General features: G+C 37.8%; 2 protein-coding genes and 1 long non-coding RNA gene across 4 annotated transcripts in view; 2 read left to right on the forward strand and 1 right to left on the reverse strand.

Annotated features, from left to right (window-relative positions):
- LOC124260178 (glutamyl endopeptidase-like) overlaps window positions 1–18,074 on the forward strand; it is a 62,984-nt gene that overhangs the window by 26,291 nt on the left and 18,619 nt on the right. The gene's annotated exons all lie outside the window — the stretch shown is intronic.
- Window positions 4,281–6,108, reverse strand: LOC124260181. The gene is made up of 5 exons (XM_046694441.1): window positions 5,914–6,108; window positions 5,589–5,736; window positions 5,422–5,513; window positions 4,686–4,802; window positions 4,281–4,535 (listed from the first exon to the last, which is right to left on the reverse strand). The coding sequence occupies exons 2-5, from the start codon at window positions 5,614–5,616 to the stop codon at window positions 4,320–4,322; spliced, it is 453 nt and encodes a 150-aa protein (XP_046550397.1). The 5' UTR covers window positions 5,617–5,736; window positions 5,914–6,108; the 3' UTR covers window positions 4,281–4,319.
- LOC124260183 lies at window positions 14,665–15,997 on the forward strand. The gene is made up of 3 exons (XR_006894018.1): window positions 14,665–14,703; window positions 15,021–15,080; window positions 15,786–15,997. It is a non-coding gene; the product is annotated as an uncharacterized LOC124260183 (long non-coding RNA).

Below are 18,074 nucleotides of genomic sequence, written 5' to 3' on the forward strand. Positions count from 1 at the left end.
TAGCTGGTGAGGCTCTAGCTCCTTCGCGGAGGCAGCCTGGGACTTGCTGGTTCTGCATAAGTAGGGCCGAGTGGATCATCTTATCATCTTCAGAAGTCGTGTTACGAAGTCTGGTGATAAGTGTCTCATTGATCGTTCTAGATCTATTTAGGCCAAGAACATACGTCTCGTCATGGATTCAACTGAACCAATTTACGATTGTAGTTCTTATTCTTGATATTGATGATCAACTTGTCTATGGGTTGATTTTCTCGGGAGACTTGTGAGGAGAACGTTGATAGCTTCGCGAAGCTCTTGTGTAGTCCCTCGATGTCCTTCTAGATGATGATGATCTGGATTCAGGTGTCCTTCGCGAATGCCTTCGCGAAGCTTCCTCTGCGTCCGGTCCGGGGGAACGACGATATGACCTTCGCGAAGGCTTCCGTGATGTCTGATGGTCCGAGTCCACATCTAGGGATGAAACCGAAGAAGGTGATGATCTATCCCGCCTTCGCGAAGGCCTTCGCGAAGGCTGTACATCTAGGTCCTTCGTCAAGGTGGTCCGTGACTTCCTTCGCGAAGGTGACATCGTCCTGGCTGCTACGTTGACGGGGGGTGCCTCTGGGGTGCTGTCTACGTTGGAGCCTTCGCGAAGGCTCGGTCCCTGCTTCTGCAGTCTGTAGCGATCCTCCATCATGGTCATAATTTGCCGCATCAGGTCCTCAGGGATGGACTGCGACGAGGTCGTCGGTGCCTTATCTGCGGTGTTAATGGAGGGGTCCACAGGAATATCGTCCGACATCAGTGTAGAGGCATCAGGCTGCATGGTGATCTCTGCTGATGTCATTGTAGCTGTCACCGGTCGCTTCTTGTGGCGTATGTCGGGGATGATGATCGGCTGATCATCGTAGACGTCCAGGTCTCGGCTGGAACAATCTCGGTTGAGAAAGTCCTAGTAGACTTCGTTGATTTCCCCTCAGATGTCAACGCTGCCCTCGGTGTGCGACGTCTGCGTTGAGTGTTGGTAGCGATGGGACCCTCAGGAAGATCATCGAATATCAGCGTTGGTACATCAGGCTGCATGCTGATCTGCGCTGACATCACTGTTGCCGACATCGGTCATTCTTTTGATGTACATCAGGTATGATGATCGGCTGATCATCATACAGGCCCAAATCCGGCTGTAGAGATGTAGTAGAAAACCTCTAGTCTACGGCTGCGACGATGGGATGTCTGGGGAAGCAGGACGCTTCTTGGAGATGGCGGACTACGTCCCACGCCTCTCCACCACTCTAGCGGAACACCACACGGGAGGGGGGTCGGCCAACAGCAGTAGACTGGCGAGGGGTTCAGGTGTATCAGTCATACTAGACTCTGCATACGCGACCTATCTGCTGCGCGTCTCAAACGCAAAGTAAATATTAATAAAAGGTAGAATTGGATAAATTAGTACCGCAACTGCAATGTGAATAAAATGAACATGGCGCAGTACAACTAAGGCATATTAAAAGCGGATCAGCAGCAGAATAAAAACCGTAATCTGCAATAGTACAAAATTTTCATCAACGTAATCCACTGAAACAAACACGGCGTCCCGTGAATAAACTGTAGAAAAACGACTAAATATCAATATATAATCGTTGAAGGATACTAGCTAAACCTCTATAGATGTCTATACGAGGTAACTAACTAAATATAAATCAAAGGATATAGTGTCGGGAGACACAAGCGCTCTCACGTCCAGCTCACTGGGCGAAGAAGGAGAGAGTGAGGCACATGGGTGAAGGTGGCGCCCTCGTTTCCCGCGCTTGTGGAAAGGGGGTAACTCGTGGTGAGTACTAATTAGTGATTTTACATTGAAGGGAGCTTCAATTAGGGAGATACAAGTGTTTCCACTAAGTTCGCAAGAAGAAGAAGACAAGCAAAAGAGCATGAGTCAGGATAAGGAAAAATGGTGCATTTAATCAGAACATAGCAGAAAATGAACAAATCCCCAAAATTGAAACACCATGCTTGTTGTTTTCTCGTTTAGTTTAGTTCTCTATCTTTATTAAAGGATTTAAATTAATATTAAATATATTAAGTGTAATTACCTTTCTACCCATTCTTGATGCTCTTCCTTTGTAAGATATCACCTGAAAATGATGCCAAAACTTACATGAACTGCTTTTTTCAAGCCAGAAAGAAACATAAATTGGATGAAGTGTAACATAATATGTATCATTTACATTCAGTTTCAATTGACAAACCATGTGTATACCTGACATTTAACATGCAACAGAATCTGAAATTGAAATAAAATACTTACTGGAAGCTCTGGACATTCCACGCCAGGAATATTCTAAAAAGAAGATACAGACTGTTATTCTCTAATCAGTGAATTTTACCATAGTTGCCAATAAAATTACCAGCTTCACATCAAATATATGCTAATATATGTAAGTAGGAAATTGCTGGGTTGATTCCAAACTCATTTCAGACACAACGGCAGGATGAAGATTGTCATTAAGGGTAAACAATAATATGAACAATTTAATTTTGTACAAGTGGGCTTATTAACTAACCTCCAGATGTTCCTGTGCAGATTCCTCATGAAGTATATTCTGCAAAATGGCAAAATTCAGTTGAAAATGCTGATTATTAACAAATGATATTATTTCTTATGAGTAATACAATCCCACCAATCCATTTACGTTTTTTAGATCTTCATTGACATTAACTCATTTTAGTTAGACATGTTTTCATTGAGAAGGAATTACTGTAACTCACCTGAACTAGGGTTATTTGAAGGCCACGGCCATCATCATTATCACTGAATGCATACACCTATAAATAAGAAAATAAACAATTTACAGTGGGCATTATCATGTGTGTTATATTTTAAAGCAGATATGATATCAATAAGGAAAATTAGTTACAAGGTGTTTTCAAAGTGCCTGGAATATTGCCTGCTGTGCATTGAACAACCAACAACTGATACAAGTGAATGAACATGACAAGACAAAACAAAATACACAAGCACTACTATTATATTACTCATCATACATTGTTAAAAACAAATCAGAATTCACCTGGTGGGCATGTTGGCATGACTGGATGCAATATTACAAATACTTGGGAAGACATGACATTACAGTTTTGAATGATTATTATTGAAAACTCATTACTGACTTTAGTAAAAAAATAATCAGTCCAAATAGAAAATTATCCTCACATCAGGCTCAGGCGATCTCTCTGCCTCTTGCAAAGTTTCTTTATTCCGATGCTCTTGTAGCTGCTGTGATTTCTCTTTTCTCTGAAAAAGTGACGATGGTATTTCCAGACTAGGTATTTTTTTCCTATTTTCCTTTTCTTTCTTAATGCCTTACTCAAGCGCCTGTATATGACCGAGTGTGGTGTTATCTAGTGTTGGGAATTGGTTGAAATCTCATAATTGATGATTGGTTCATTATCAATCATCGAAAATAATTGGTGAGGGTCATTTATCAAATTTCCTGTAATGTTTGTTATTGCACACAAAAAATGGAAAATCATGTACTAGTAGTTCTTTGGTGTGTGTTTTTTTAAATTGCACAAAATGCATTTGCAAATTTCACATCTTAGAAGGAGGACTAGAATGTTAGGAATAAATTTCCTGGAGTCTTTAAGATAAATTCAGTCATGACTTTGAACGAGCTTGTAGTGCTTATGTAATGTTAATAACAGAGACAAAACCAACCTTGTGAAAAATATTGTTAATGTAAACAAGTAATCCAAAATTGTTTGTGTTTGATTATGAGAAAATATGATCAACTGCTTGGTTGTTTCGTCACTGCGACCCATCTTCGATTAATTCAATTAATCGGACCACCACTTGTGTTATCAGCAATGATACACCATCAAGAATGACACACAATCCAGAGTCTGACCACCCAACTGTTTAGTCACCCTAACTGACCAGCAGAGGTTTCTGGGGGCCATTTGTAAGCATGATTCCCAAAAGAATCAGAAAAATGAATGTACATTTACACAAGTGAACCATACCATCTTATCCAGTTCCTGTCTTAGTAATAGGTTCTGCATCCTCAGCTCCTCAATCAGTCTGTCCTTTTCTTTCAGTTGTTCCTTTAATACCAATACATAGGTAGCTGCCTCCTGACTGATTTCAGTTCCCTTCAAATATAATATACATGTCAATTCATTCTAATGCCAATCGCTATATAACCATATAAATGGTTCTCGTGTTGAACTTAACTGAAGGAGTTATTGTTTAGTCACAAAGTTTAGATCTGATTCTGTTATTTTACCTTGTTTGCTTGTTTAATCTGTTTCAGTTGAAGATTGAATTCTTCTTTGGAGATTTAACTGTTTCTGAATTCTGTCAACCGTCTGTAAAGGGTTGCCTCATCTTTGAAAGAAACAGTCTCCAAGAAAAGACATGTGTTCACTTTTGTATGTTTCTGCTCCTTTCGTTTACCAAGGCTGAATAAATCCATGATCTCAAGGATGAGGTGATAACATCTGTCAGATGTTGCAGCTACTGCAAGGTGAACTTTGAAACGACCACCAAAATGATGCTGGAAAGGCAAAATTAAGTAAATTGAAAAGAAAGAGCACACGTAAAAAACAATGGATGCATATATTAATAGGTTGAAGAACACAGGGGGAAAAGGACAACAATGAATTATAAGTGAACTGCTTCATGACATGCTCTAAGTAACACTTACACGTGATGGATCTGTAGGTTTCAAAGCCGCCTGGCACTGTTTTCTCCATTTATTATCCGCACTGCCAAGAGGGGTTGTCTCGCTTTTACCAGATCTTGGGTGAAGGTTGCGAAAAACCTGGATGAAATAAATAATGAAACATTTTACACACTGTACATTCATTAGTGCAGGAAGTATGTTTGGTCTGTAGTGTATAGAATTAAAGGGTGGGGACTTTGACTTATCGAAAAACTTGTTAGATTAATCTAAACCAACATAAACTTGGGATGTTAAATGACCCCATGCTTAATTTTGCATCAGTGATCTGTGGAATGGATCTACAGTGGAAACCGCCTAAGTAAAGACCGCTTAACTAAACAGACCGGATAAGTAAACACTATTCTTTGGTCCTGGCAAATTTCTTCATTAATTATCACTATTAGAGTTCGGTTAACTAAACTGGGATAAGTAAACAATACCGCTTAACTAAACGTCTTCTCACAGTCCCTGGAAGTAAATTACTTAACAAAAGAGACTGGATAACTAAATTAGTGATCACCACATAATCCGACATGAGGGGCAGTAGTGTCAGTCTCCAGTTAAACAAACATCCTACTTACAGCTCGCTGGCATCATGCAGTTGACAATACACTGACAACTGGAGGCCAGCCCTGTACATTGTATTAGTATAATTTACCAAGAAAGGAGTACTCAGTAAGATTACCTCCCTCCAATAAAAAAAACATGAATAACTTACCATTATTGTAGCTTTGAAATTTAGGGGTTGTACATCTGTAGGTGTGGTTTCTGACAGAGATGTATCCAGAGGGTTTTGAACCAGGTCAGCTCCTAAAGAAATAGGAGATTAAACTGATAAGAACTAAATTATAATATCATTCAAAATATATTAAATATTTTTTCTACCTTGATATGTAACTTTATATACACCCATCAGAATGTCAAGTGTATCCAGAAAGTCATAGGAATCCTCTCGTTTGTACAGGTCACTCCATAAGTTGTCAGTAACTGCATACTTGTGTATGGGGCACTCAATGTCGACATCATCATGAAGCTGAAATTAAAACCTTAACACTTAATACATTTGAGATAAGTTTTATACTTGTACCTCCACATGCAGCATTAACATCACTAGCGCTACAAGCTGCGACCGATAAACCGCGATGTTGCCCTCTGTTTGTACATCAAGGTATGTCGAATACTTATCAATATTTGTAATGTAAACGCCTACCTCAGCCAAGGAAATGTGTTCGAATGCTTTGGCGTTGCTGGTTAAATTCGAATTTCCGAGAGGCCCATGTCTACTAGGGAAATAAGGAAATGACTTGTAAGTCCAACAACATTATCCGTTGTCCGATGTAAAAAGTTCCGAATGAAACCATGACAAAGAATATTTAATACACCTTCCTGCGTTTTCGTTCTGCATAATCTAGAGTAGTTCCCCTTGAGTTTCAAAATAGGAATCGAAAGACGAAAAGAAAATATCTGCTCATCAATTTTGCACCCATCTTTTAGGGGGGTCGTCATTGATTTTGTACATGACATGGGGGTGGGGGTTTGTAGTCCACTATATATAGATTTAAGTGTCTGGGGTGGTGGGTGGGGTTTTGTAAATAAATAAAAATATCCTTTGAAATTATGGGAAGGGGGTTCATTGATTTTTTGTACAGGACATGAAGAGGGTCAGTTACTTTAAACGTATATCTTAGGGGTGCATTCACACTGTACAAGCCCCCAGATCATTATCACCCCATTCCCAACTACATCGGGAACAATATATTACTGGTCAAAGTGACAATACCCAAGAGGCAATTTAATTGCCTCGGCACCGCATGGACAATACGCGTCTTGGGTAACACCCATTACATGTTTTGTTGGTTCAGATCAACACCAGATGCTGATATTGTTCTTGACTTCAGGAAGACATTAACATTACTTCTTAATGCAATATACATTGGTCCTGCACAGTTATGTTTCATATCTAATTAATTACATCTTATAAATCATTTTTACAAACTGCTCGCATAGTAATATCAATAGGAATCATTTATATGGTACTTAAGCATTTATGTTGTTACCTAATATCTGTCTTCCAAAAAAAATCGGCTCTAGTGAAATAACAAAAATACCAAAAAAGGGTCGCCCAACACATGCATGCATTAAGGGAGGCTGGTCGATTCATGATACATGTATACTTTTCTACAAATTACATATAGATGAACAGGTGTTTGTGAAAACATTTCATTAATTGTTATATAGTTTGCTCTGCATAAAATGCCAATGTGAACAAAATAGTTTAATACGACATTCTTTGGTCGGCTTTTCTGTAAATCAAGCAATATAATATCATAACCCCTCACCTGTATAGTGACTGCAGTACGTTGAGCAGACGGTTTCACATTGCTGACTGCACGTGGTTAGGGATTGTTGCTGTGGCTGAAATACAAAGTACTATTTGTTACAGAAAGAGACTAAGTTGCCTGTGCCATTGTGCATTGACTGTTCATGAATGCGATGGGGCGGTTCATAATCTACCCGAATATATTCCAGCGGTATGGCAATGACTGTAGGCCTACTCAATGAGGCACTGAAGATGTTTGAGAAATGTAGGTTTACTCCGCCCAATCCGATTATGGGGTACCATCATTCAATACAAACGATACAAAAGTACATTATGGAGAGGGTAATTATACCTACCTGGTGGAGCAGCCAGATGTCCGCTCTTTGAAGTTGCCGACAAACAGGACGCATCATTGGAGCTCGCAAAGACAGCGTGTACACAGCTTCTCCTCAAATTTGCAGAACGATATGAATGTGAGATTTACCGTGCGTAAGTCAGGCATGACGTTTCACGGATATACACCCTCGTGTTTGTTTTGCAATACCAATCATCGACGCCCGACCTTTCTCAATGTGCAAAACTGGTGTGTATATAGTGGCGTGAGCAGATTTGTTATGTTCCATTTCGTTCATTCTTGGAGAGCGTTCAGTCAGACGGTGAAAAGAGACCTAATTATCAAGTCGGCAAATAACTGAAACAAGTATCAGGGAGAAGTACTGGATACCGTCATCAGCTATCAGCTCAGCTTCGACGTCGTTGCAATGGGTGAGAATGATTTCAATTTTTTCATTGATACCAAATACTGTATAAATCTCAAACAACGTCTGCTTTATGCTGGTATTGAATCCTTTAGAAATATACAATACGTTTCATTTGACATTGTCATTCATGAATGTTTTTCAACCGTTTATAGATCATACTGACGTCATCACCAGTAAAGACAGAAACCATTCTTCAAGACATCTGACCAAAAGGAAAGGCACAGAAAGAGGTAAGATGAATGTTCAAGGAATAGAATGTTTCAAACGAAATGGATGAATGAATGCTTATGACGGGAATATTTTCAAACAGTTTAAGGCCATATTATAGACGAATCCCCGGTGTGAATAAACAATATCATCAATATATGAGCGGCAAATCGTGAACCAAGCTGTCAAAATCATATCTGACTGACTGAGTTTAGTTTTACTCCGCTTTTAGCAATATTCCAGCAATATCACGGCGGGGGACACCAGAAATGCAAAATCATATCTGACCGTACTCACTACTTAAATTCGGAATAACAACCTTCTCCCTTCAGGCCGCCGATACAAAGTTCCAATTGTGAAAACTAAGAGAGCCCGTACATCCTTTATTCCAAGTACCATATCTCTCTTAAACAAATGTGAAGATACCTAAATCAAAGAATTTATGTAAATATGTTTGGTATCTCTCTAATGTGTCAGTAGCTCTGCTGACGTAACATAAATTCCTGAAAAGGCATTAAAGTATTATTCTATTCTATTCTATTCTCATTGATTCGTCTTAACAATTAAATTTCGTTTCGGACCTTAGCACGGCGCACACTTTTTTTATCATTGTAATAAGTTAAAGAACCACTAAACTTTGTTTTTTGTTACTCTTTTAACCATTACATATGAAAGATTTGTGGTTAGTCTTATGCGGAATACCAAATTTATTCTTTAAAAACTTGTGGTTAATTAATTCCGAGCGATTAAAAGTGGCCAAAAAGTCGCCTGCTTCACTCTCGCCCGCCAACGAAACCACAGACAGGTTACGTAACTCTGTCGCCAGAGCACTGCAGTGACGTCATATGAGGAACGATTTTCAGTTAGTTGTATAGAAAATGTGTAGCACGCTCATCATTTTGATGATTTCTCGACATCAACGACGACATGCCGAATCGTTGCTTTGTCGTCAATTGCTCCTAGGGGGTCGGGCGATGGTGTCCCCATGCACAGATTTCCACAGGACCCCGCAGTTCGTGCTAAAAGGGTTATGTTTGTGAGTGCGAAGCGAGCGTTGTGGAAGCCTGAAACGATATCTTACTTGTGTTCAGATCGCTCCACTGAAGTTAAAGAATCAAAACTACTTACTAGTTGTAGTAAAATATGCATATGATTGATGACCATAAAGATTTTCTATGACACAACTTGTAACATAACGATTTCTTCCTCGGAAGTGAGGTTGTGGTCGAAGTAACAATAATATTGTAAGTAGTATTATATTGACACCCACCTCGCTGCCACGAGAGAAATTGTTATGATATACGCTATGTCATGCAAAATCCTATTGGCCATCAATAAAATACATATTTTACTACCAGTAGAAAGTAGTTTTGATTTTGTAACTCGGTGAAAACAAACCTAAATACCATTTATCCTTAGACTGGCGGATGTTCCCGACAGGGCGCCGCCATTTTTAAAAATTAAAAAATCTGTTAGAATTAATGAGATTATAGTTTGTTTTCATCAAGTTAGAAAATCAAGACTACTTTCTACTCGTTGTTAAATATGTATTGGAATCATAACCAAACGGATTTTGCATGACACAACTTATAACATAACGATTTCTTCCACGGAAGCGAGGTGGGGGTCGAAGTCACAATACTGCGCGATAAATTTCTTGCTACATTCCCATGGTTAATGTCCACTCACCAGTATGTAGATACTAGTCAATGTGCGTCTTTATATTTGGTCTTATAATCCTAATTAGTTTATTATCACACTTGTATGCATTTTGAAACTAAATAAAAAGCTGACGATCTGCTGATACTTATAGTGAATTTATAACAGAACTGTAATATCTAGACATTTTATAGTTTGCCAATGTGAATCATAATTCGCACACACACCCTAGTGCATGTTGTCTGTCTCATTACACTTCACGGCTAAAACAATGATTCTGTTGAATGCTACGACAAATGAATAAAAACAAAATGCAAATATTAAAATTAAAACAGATTAAAGTTATAGGAACAATATCAGGCCATTACCTTGTTCGAGGAATGTATCCATCAATATCCACAAAACTGTTCCAAATGATGTGTCTTTTAACAGTTTAATATACGAAAAAGTGATAAATCTTTTCAGGTATTGGTGTATTGTCTCATTGGTCACCCAAGATAGCACACCTGGCAACTAATTGCATAATGTCCGCCTTTCTTTAAAAACAGTAATTTAGTTAGCCAATAATGGGCAATCAATCAATGTATTGCCGGTTAATCCTTTGAAAGAAGGACGATGTTTTTACGCAGACACCGACACGACAGAGTGTATTCAGTATAGATTAGTAAATCTACATACATAAACACTACCTTTTGACAATTCCGCTGTGTAAGATAAAAGTAATTAATCAATCAGCGTGTTATCGGTTAATCCTTTGATCGATGTTTATAATGTTGAATATTTACTCCAGACACAAGAAATGCCAAATGGGAACCTTTGTCGGGTAATCTAAGTGTGTTACCACTAATTATACCTGTTATAAATTCATTAACTGACCATCAAGTGAATGATGACAAATAACATGTGTAGGTTTATACCACCTAACACGGGTTACAACGAGGGAGTATTAATTGCTGTATTGCATGTGAAAACTTATGGGCCGACACTGTTTTGAGAATACAAACAGATTTTTACATGACATGATTAAATATCGAGGTAAAACAACACAGAAATGGGATCAATTTGGATCAGTCATTATACAAATAGGGCCTAACGACACCAATCGATTTTGACAGAATCGTCTATGAAAACAAGTTGTAACTCGGAAACTAGGCAAAGCAGGAGACAAAATTAAATGACAGTAGATCGTGAGAACATATAGCTTTCATTTTCCACAACAATTGTCACGATTTCAGGTTTATACAAGCCTGTGAACACGATAATTTACCCCCTAAAATGTAGATGAATTCTGCATCGGCTCTCAAAGCTATTCCTCATATGACGTCACAGAGGCGCGCCGCTCTGATTGGTTGAAATTTCGTTCGCGGGTGAGAATTGTGCACTGTTGTCAAAAAGGTCGATTTAAGTCAATTAAAGGTCGAAATGAGTAGTTTTAATGACGGGGTTTCATTTATAACGATGCCAGTTAGTGATTTATGTATTTGTACCCCCTAGGGTTTATGTGACCTTTAAGAAAGCATGCAAGAGATACGAACGTAGATACTGGTTTGCATTGCATCTGATTAGCGTTACCTACGTGCTGTACCGGTAAGTGTCATTTGTGGCTTGTGGTAGGGGTGGCATTCCTCAAACCTTTATCTGACCTTGGCAGATATGTACATGACACTACGTACTGAACACAGTAGAGTCGCTGATACACATATTGGCGATAATTATTTTGGATGTCAACTTCACAGAACTTAGGAAGGCGTTTCCTATTCTCGCGGTACTTACGGATATCGGCTGAAAAAATAACATAATCAATTCTTATCGTATGAATGCTTGTTGTTTTTAAATGAAGGGCCTTCTCCTCTATCATCTAATGATATGTCCAAGTTGGTATAAACTCCCCAATATTCGTGACACTGCAAGATTTTGATTATTCACCGACTTGGTCCACTTCCTAGTTACCAGTCGGTGATGTAAACAACCGCTAAGTGTCACGCATCGGCGATTTCGGCAGAAAACGTATTTACCGCGAGAATAGGAAACCCGCGAGAATAGGAGACGGACCTATACTACTTCAAAGAAGTTGGCATCCATAAATTCTCGCCTTTATGTATGTTTTTAGTTTCTTGTTCATGGATCAATTAATTTTATGGTGTAGCCCAGTAATTCAGTACCCCAAGCCCAGTAAGTCAGATCCAGATCAGTTGACCACAGTGATTGCTAATTACCTGGAATAAACAGGAAGTGGCCTACGAATCCAGGACAAAATCCACCCGGACAAAATCCACCCCAAAATTGCAACCTAGGACAAAATCCACCCGGACAAAATCCACCCCGGACAAAATCCACCCCTAATAAATGCCACCCTAAGAAAAAAAAAATAATGACATGTTTGGTCACAGAAATGAATTTTATTCATATCAGTCATTCATAATCAATAACAAAAAAAAGGCTTGCAAAAACATCTTAATTCTTTAAGGGGATTACGTAATGATCAAAGTGTGAGACTACTTAATGATACATGAAAGAGGATTAAGTAGTGATCAAAATGTGACAAATGGAGAAACCTTTAATGTTTGAAACAACATCTAGGAACAACAGCCAATTAGGAAAACGAAAATGCTATCAAAACAATGCTTGCAATGCTTGAGCAAAAAAAACTCGATCAAAGATCAGGACACACTAAAACTTTTAACAATAGCAATTTGAGAAGGGTGGATTTTGTCCATTTTATTTTTAAGAAGAGGTGGATTTTTGTCCGGGGTGGCATTTTGGTGTGGATTTTGGTGTGGATTTTGTCCAGGTGGATTTTGTCCGGTCACCGTGGCCTACACAAGAAGGTGTGTCAAGGCTGATACAGGTGGAAGTATGGTGAAATACACACCTGCCCAAATCAATAAAATATAATCTTTAGACAGGATTAAATGCACACGTTTGCAACCTGCATTAGAATATGTTTACAGCTTGATTCAGTATTGAAGAATAAAACACTTTCCATAATACAATATGGCATTACATGAAATATATATAAATTCTATATGAATATATTCCAGTCTCAATGTAAAAGCCATCATTATAATATTACAATCAAAACCCTTTGAAGTTATTTATGGTCAGATGTTTTTACATGATACCTAATATTTATACTGTGCCTTGGTGATTGGAGAGCTTGGGGAAAAAGACAAGAATGTTTCTGGGATTATTCACCATATCGACCTGAGGTTTCAAAAAGTCATCCAGCTTATTTTCATGAAAACTGACTGCCTGAGTTTGGTTTTACGCCGCTTTTAGCAATATTCCAGCAACATCACGGCGGGGGACACCAGAAATGGGCTTCACACAATGTACCCATGTGGGGATTCGAACCCGGGTCTTCGGCGTGACGAGCCAACGCTTTAACCACTAGGCTACCCCACCGCCCCTTTTCATGAAAAAGATATCTCGACTAACATGTGTACCACTAAAATATTTTATGATTTGAGCCGTTTAAGATGTCATTGTGAACTTTTCCCTTACATATCATAGCATGATTGCGTGAGTGTGAAATGTATATATGTATTCAGCATCCAGGGTAACCTTGTTGAATTGATTAATGCACTACCCATGAAGATTGTCAAATCTGGTTTAATGACCTGAATCTCGTAATTATAAATATAATAGTCTACTGTGCAAATCATAAATCTGCCTCACGTGTAGTACAAATTTAATGAAAGAATTGTATACTAACATTTATTGATATTTCTATTAACTTTATGTACAATCATTCACGGAATCAATAATAATTTCTATTTTTCACATATAGGAGGCCAAACTCTTGTGAAGAGAAGACTGGTCAAATTTGAAGATTTGACAAGTGGGTCAGGATTACTGTCCACAGGTATGTTCATTAAATTCAATAGAGATGTCAGTACATTTCGTGTATTTATGTTGTCAATGTGACACTGACCCTCTTCAATTTTTAACGGACAGGTGGAGCAAATTTGATTTCTGGCCTTGGGTAAGTTTGGAGGCATTGTGGGTTTATGAGAATGTTTTTGATTTGTATCAGAGGGAACAAGTGGGACAGTATTAATTTGTTTGTTTATTACATTTTATAGGGATGCTAATATTTTACTTTTATATTATATATATAGTAGTAACTTTATGTTCTCAACTCTGTGACATTATCTGGTGAAACTGCTGTCTTGCAGGTTTCAACATCATTTCAGTTACAATGTATATCATGTACAACTGGAATGCTGTTCAAACCGATGTCAAACCCAATCACTCACTTCATTTGAGCTATAATGCCACAAGTCACAGTTAAAGTGAATGAACGAAGCCTTACTATATTTTATTGTAAGGATATTTAGGGCTCATTAAATCCAAAACTTGATACACAAAATTATTGGAATAAATGTTTCATTCAGTAATACTAACAGTATATTCTCTTCAAATTTGTTGATGTAACTTGAGCTGAAATTAGCCATTAGCACATGCACAGTTCTCAAAACAATCTGTACCAATAAGGGTCCAGTTTGTAAAGTTGTTTCAGTCTATCATTAAGGCCCATACCACAACCATTTGTTGTGTGTCTAATTGAGCTTTATATTTATATGGATGTGTTAGCATGCATCAGCCTCCATGTACTTAAAATTGTTGGTTTATTCAAAGGTTGTGAATAACCAAAATGACTTTCTAATCATTCTTTCAATCTTTACATAGGAGGCCAAACACCTGTGATGAGAAGATTGGTCACATTTGAAGATTTGTCAAGTGGGTCAGGATTACTGTCCACAGGTATGTTCATTATATTGAATAGAGATGTCAGTATTAACTTTATGTTGTCAATGTGACACTGCTGCTCTGCAGGTATTTTCAATTTTTAACGGACAGGGACAGGTGGAGCAAATTTGATTTCTGGCCTTGGGTAAGTTTGGAGGCATTGTGGGTTTATGAGAATGTTTTTGTTTTGTCTCAGAGGGAGAATATAATTTTACAACTAAATAATGATGTATTTCATTTGCAGGAGCAGAAAAGACACCACCAATTCTCAGTCAGACAGCTGTTGACAATGCAACCCAAGGTATTACTTTTAGTGCTATTGCAGAATAGACATGTATCAAAATCATGTACAGAATATTTTTATCACTGATTGTACTCAATTTGTAAAGTGATAGCAATGTTTACAAATGCATTGACCCATGACGATTGGTTTAAGATTGGTCTTCACCAACCCATGCATGTCAGTGGGCGATCGTGTAGTCAGGTTTGCTAACCTACTTGACAGCCGAATATAATGCTCAATCACTAGATTTCTGGTTCTGTGTCATATAGCTTGAATATTATCGAGCATGGCGAAACAAACCAAACAATAATTTTCTGTTTAATGTTGTATTTCAGTGGCACCGTTTTCAAATGAGGAACCATATTCTGACAGACGGCCAATTAGATCTGTTCCAAGTGAGTGCAAAATTTATCCTCTCTAATGGTTATTGAATTGTTCTATTGTTAGGATGTAGCAAACAAAATAAGAAATTCATCTGTGAATGTCTTACAAGGAATGCATAATCCCTAAAATGTTCAATGTTCACACATTCAGTGATTTTTAGACATAATCCTGGAAAGTGCTTCATTTATTGTTGTTTCAAGATTTCCTAAATTAGAACAGATGTATTTTTGACAATTGTTAACATTTTCGGAAGTTTTAAAGTTTCTCAAATGATCCATACTAACTCATGCGCAAGTTGATAAAATGAGACTGATTATGTCTCTCTTTAGTTATTATTAACACTGCATTGTAGCTAACTGTTCCATCAACCTGGCTACAAAAAAACATGTATATGTTTTCTTGGAAAACATTTCTGTCTCATTACTCAAAAACTAGAGAGATTAATTCTTCTAGCAGCCACAAATGAAGCAGTTTCTGGTCTGACATATGGTGATCATGTATATGCAATAAAAGAATATGTATATTTCTTGACAGTATAAATTCAATGAAAATGAATTGCACATAATCACTGATTTGAGGTATTGTCTGTAACGTATGCCATGTTGGGGAGTCAGGGTCATTTATGATATTTGAAGGGAAACATAATGCACTGGAAGTTCAAGGACATCAACCTAGATATTGCTTCAGATATAGTTACGATTGAAAATGTTTTGCAGGGGAGAGGTCAAAGAGATGTGGACAACGAGAACAGAAGGCATTAATATCACAAGACATAAAAGAAGCTTTGGTGACCAAGTGCTGTGTGAAAGAGTGCATGAAGAAACTGTCTTTTGAAGTTATCCACCAATTGAGATTGTCGTTTTGGAGGAAGACACAAACCAAACAGAGCCGCTTCATCAACAGTATTTTGAGAGCAGTCTTCAGATATCAGGAACAAAGATTGTCAGATGTTCTTTTCACCCTTGAAGGCCATGAAGTTTGCAGTGTTTGTTGGTGTACTGTATTCAAGATCAGTAAAACCAGGTAAGTTAGGCATAATTGTTGAGGTAATCTTGTAAAGGTGAAGAAAAGACAGATCTTTCGTAAATTTCTTTCAGAAGTGGGTTTACGGAATCTTTTTTCATCCTATTTGTGTATGTAGGAATTGTGTTAAGTACAATGTTGTGATATATAATGAAATTTATTTTTAGATATTTTCATCATGGGAGAGCTGTGAAGGACTGCCTACCACAAAAGGTTGATCAAAGATCTGATCAGAACTATGATTCCTTGAAGTACCTGGAGGCAAAAGTGTGGCCGGATCAGTATTTCAAAAGGTAGGTTTGCATGTACATTTCTAAAGCATCATCATATCATCTTTATTATTATTGGTGGTTATTCTTTGTATGACACAGCATCTAATATACTGAATATACTCATGTTGATAGCTTTGTTTTCATATCAGTGCAAACTGTCTAAGATAGCTCCTGTTCTTCCTTTGCCCCATCCATTTCCAAGGGTCTTAAGTAATCCGCTGCTTGTCTCTGTCCTTGAAATCACAGTGTGAAATCACTGATCAATGTAGACAGACAAAATATTTTTGTATGTTTGTTTTGAGACATAGAGACCACATGCCGCACAAGACTGAAATCCAGCTGCCATCTTGCCTTACAAAGAGGCAAATCTTTGACGCCTATGTTGAAGATAACAATGATTAGGGCAAACCGGTGATGGGGTATAGCCGTTTTAAGGAGCTCTGGAGAGAGTTCTTCTCATCCGTGAAAATACTGAAGGTGAGTAGGGTATACCAAGTACTAAGTTGTCAACATTTGTTTCATGTTACTACAATTATATAAACTACTGTGATACCTCTGTAATTTTTCGGTACAGTGTTCTCACAGCTTGAAAGATGCCATTGACAAGTGTTATGAATAAATACAAAATCATGATGATGTTGAAATTGTTTACATCTGTTCCAGTCAAAGGATTTCACACAATGCTCTCTATGCATCGTGTATAGAGATGCACTACAAAGAAAGAACTTGGCAAAGGAAGAAGTCATGGCCTTGAAAGAAGCAAAACAGGGACACTTAGCTTTGCAAAGGTTTGTTATTTCTGTAATAATGAATGAAGTTGATGAAAATGTAGTTTGAAAAATGGATTTTGCATCACAAGATATTAAACATGAGAAAATAATATTAGAAACTCACAAAAGGGCCACTCGCTGCTTTGTGGTTGTTTACAGGTTCAGTGTATGTATGTAAGTATATTGTTTTCCTATTTTAAATGTTTTGTGTTTGCAGGCTACTTCGAGAGAAGTATTATAAACATGGGGACAAGGCAAAGAGGTCACCATCCAAGTATGTGTCCCTCATCATTGACAACATGGACCAAAACAAGACAAACCTTCCTGTATTTCCAGAACAATCAAAGGTACACATGTGTGATGATTACATATTGAATCACAGGTTCCTTAAAACATTGAACAGTTGAAACTCATATTTCCAAAGCTGAATATCAGAGAGAGAGAGAGAGTTTTATTCAGTAAAGGGGCCACAGGCCCATTATACATCAGGTGTACAGAATATACAATTATTGGAGCACCGTACAACATCATGAGAGCTGCACAATTATACATTTGTGGGTACGAAGGCTGAAAGAAATTTATTTCGTTTTTTCATGGCAAAGAATAGATATTTTGCAAGACAATTTATAGTATAAGTATTCTTTGATGTAAACAACTGGGCTAATTTCACTTCAGATGGATATATGTGATAATATTTAGGGAGGATATCATTTCTTAATTTCCCATAAAAAGGGCATTCCAGGCAAAAGTGATATTCATTTTCTATGTTAGGTATGATACAAAGCGGGCACAGGCGATCCTCCCTTTTAAGACCTAAATGTCTACCGTACTCTATCATCAAATTATGGTTTGAGCAACGAAATCTACTTAAGAAGATTCGAAACTGTTTTACACTAACACTATCGAGAACTCGAAAGCTATACCTGCTTTGAGCCTGCGA

This window comes from Haliotis rubra, unplaced genomic scaffold (assembly GCF_003918875.1).
Source record: "Haliotis rubra isolate DU_JTF1 unplaced genomic scaffold, ASM391887v1 Scf753, whole genome shotgun sequence".
Taxonomy (NCBI): domain Eukaryota; kingdom Metazoa; phylum Mollusca; class Gastropoda; order Lepetellida; family Haliotidae; genus Haliotis; species Haliotis rubra.

What these genes read in the sequence shown, in the direction of transcription:
- LOC124260181 (XM_046694441.1), bottom strand. Translation starts at nt 5,616, where the DNA reads ATGGGTGTATATAAAGTTACATATCAAG. An exon ending in ATTTCAAAGCTACAATAATG is followed by an intron (nt 4,803 to 5,421) that starts GTAAGTTATTCA and finishes TATTTCATCCAG; the next exon opens with GTTTTTCGCAACCTTCACCC. An exon ending in AACCTACAGATCCATCACGT is followed by an intron (nt 4,536 to 4,685) that starts GTAAGTGTTACT and finishes TTGCCTTTCCAG; the next exon opens with CATCATTTTGGTGGTCGTTT.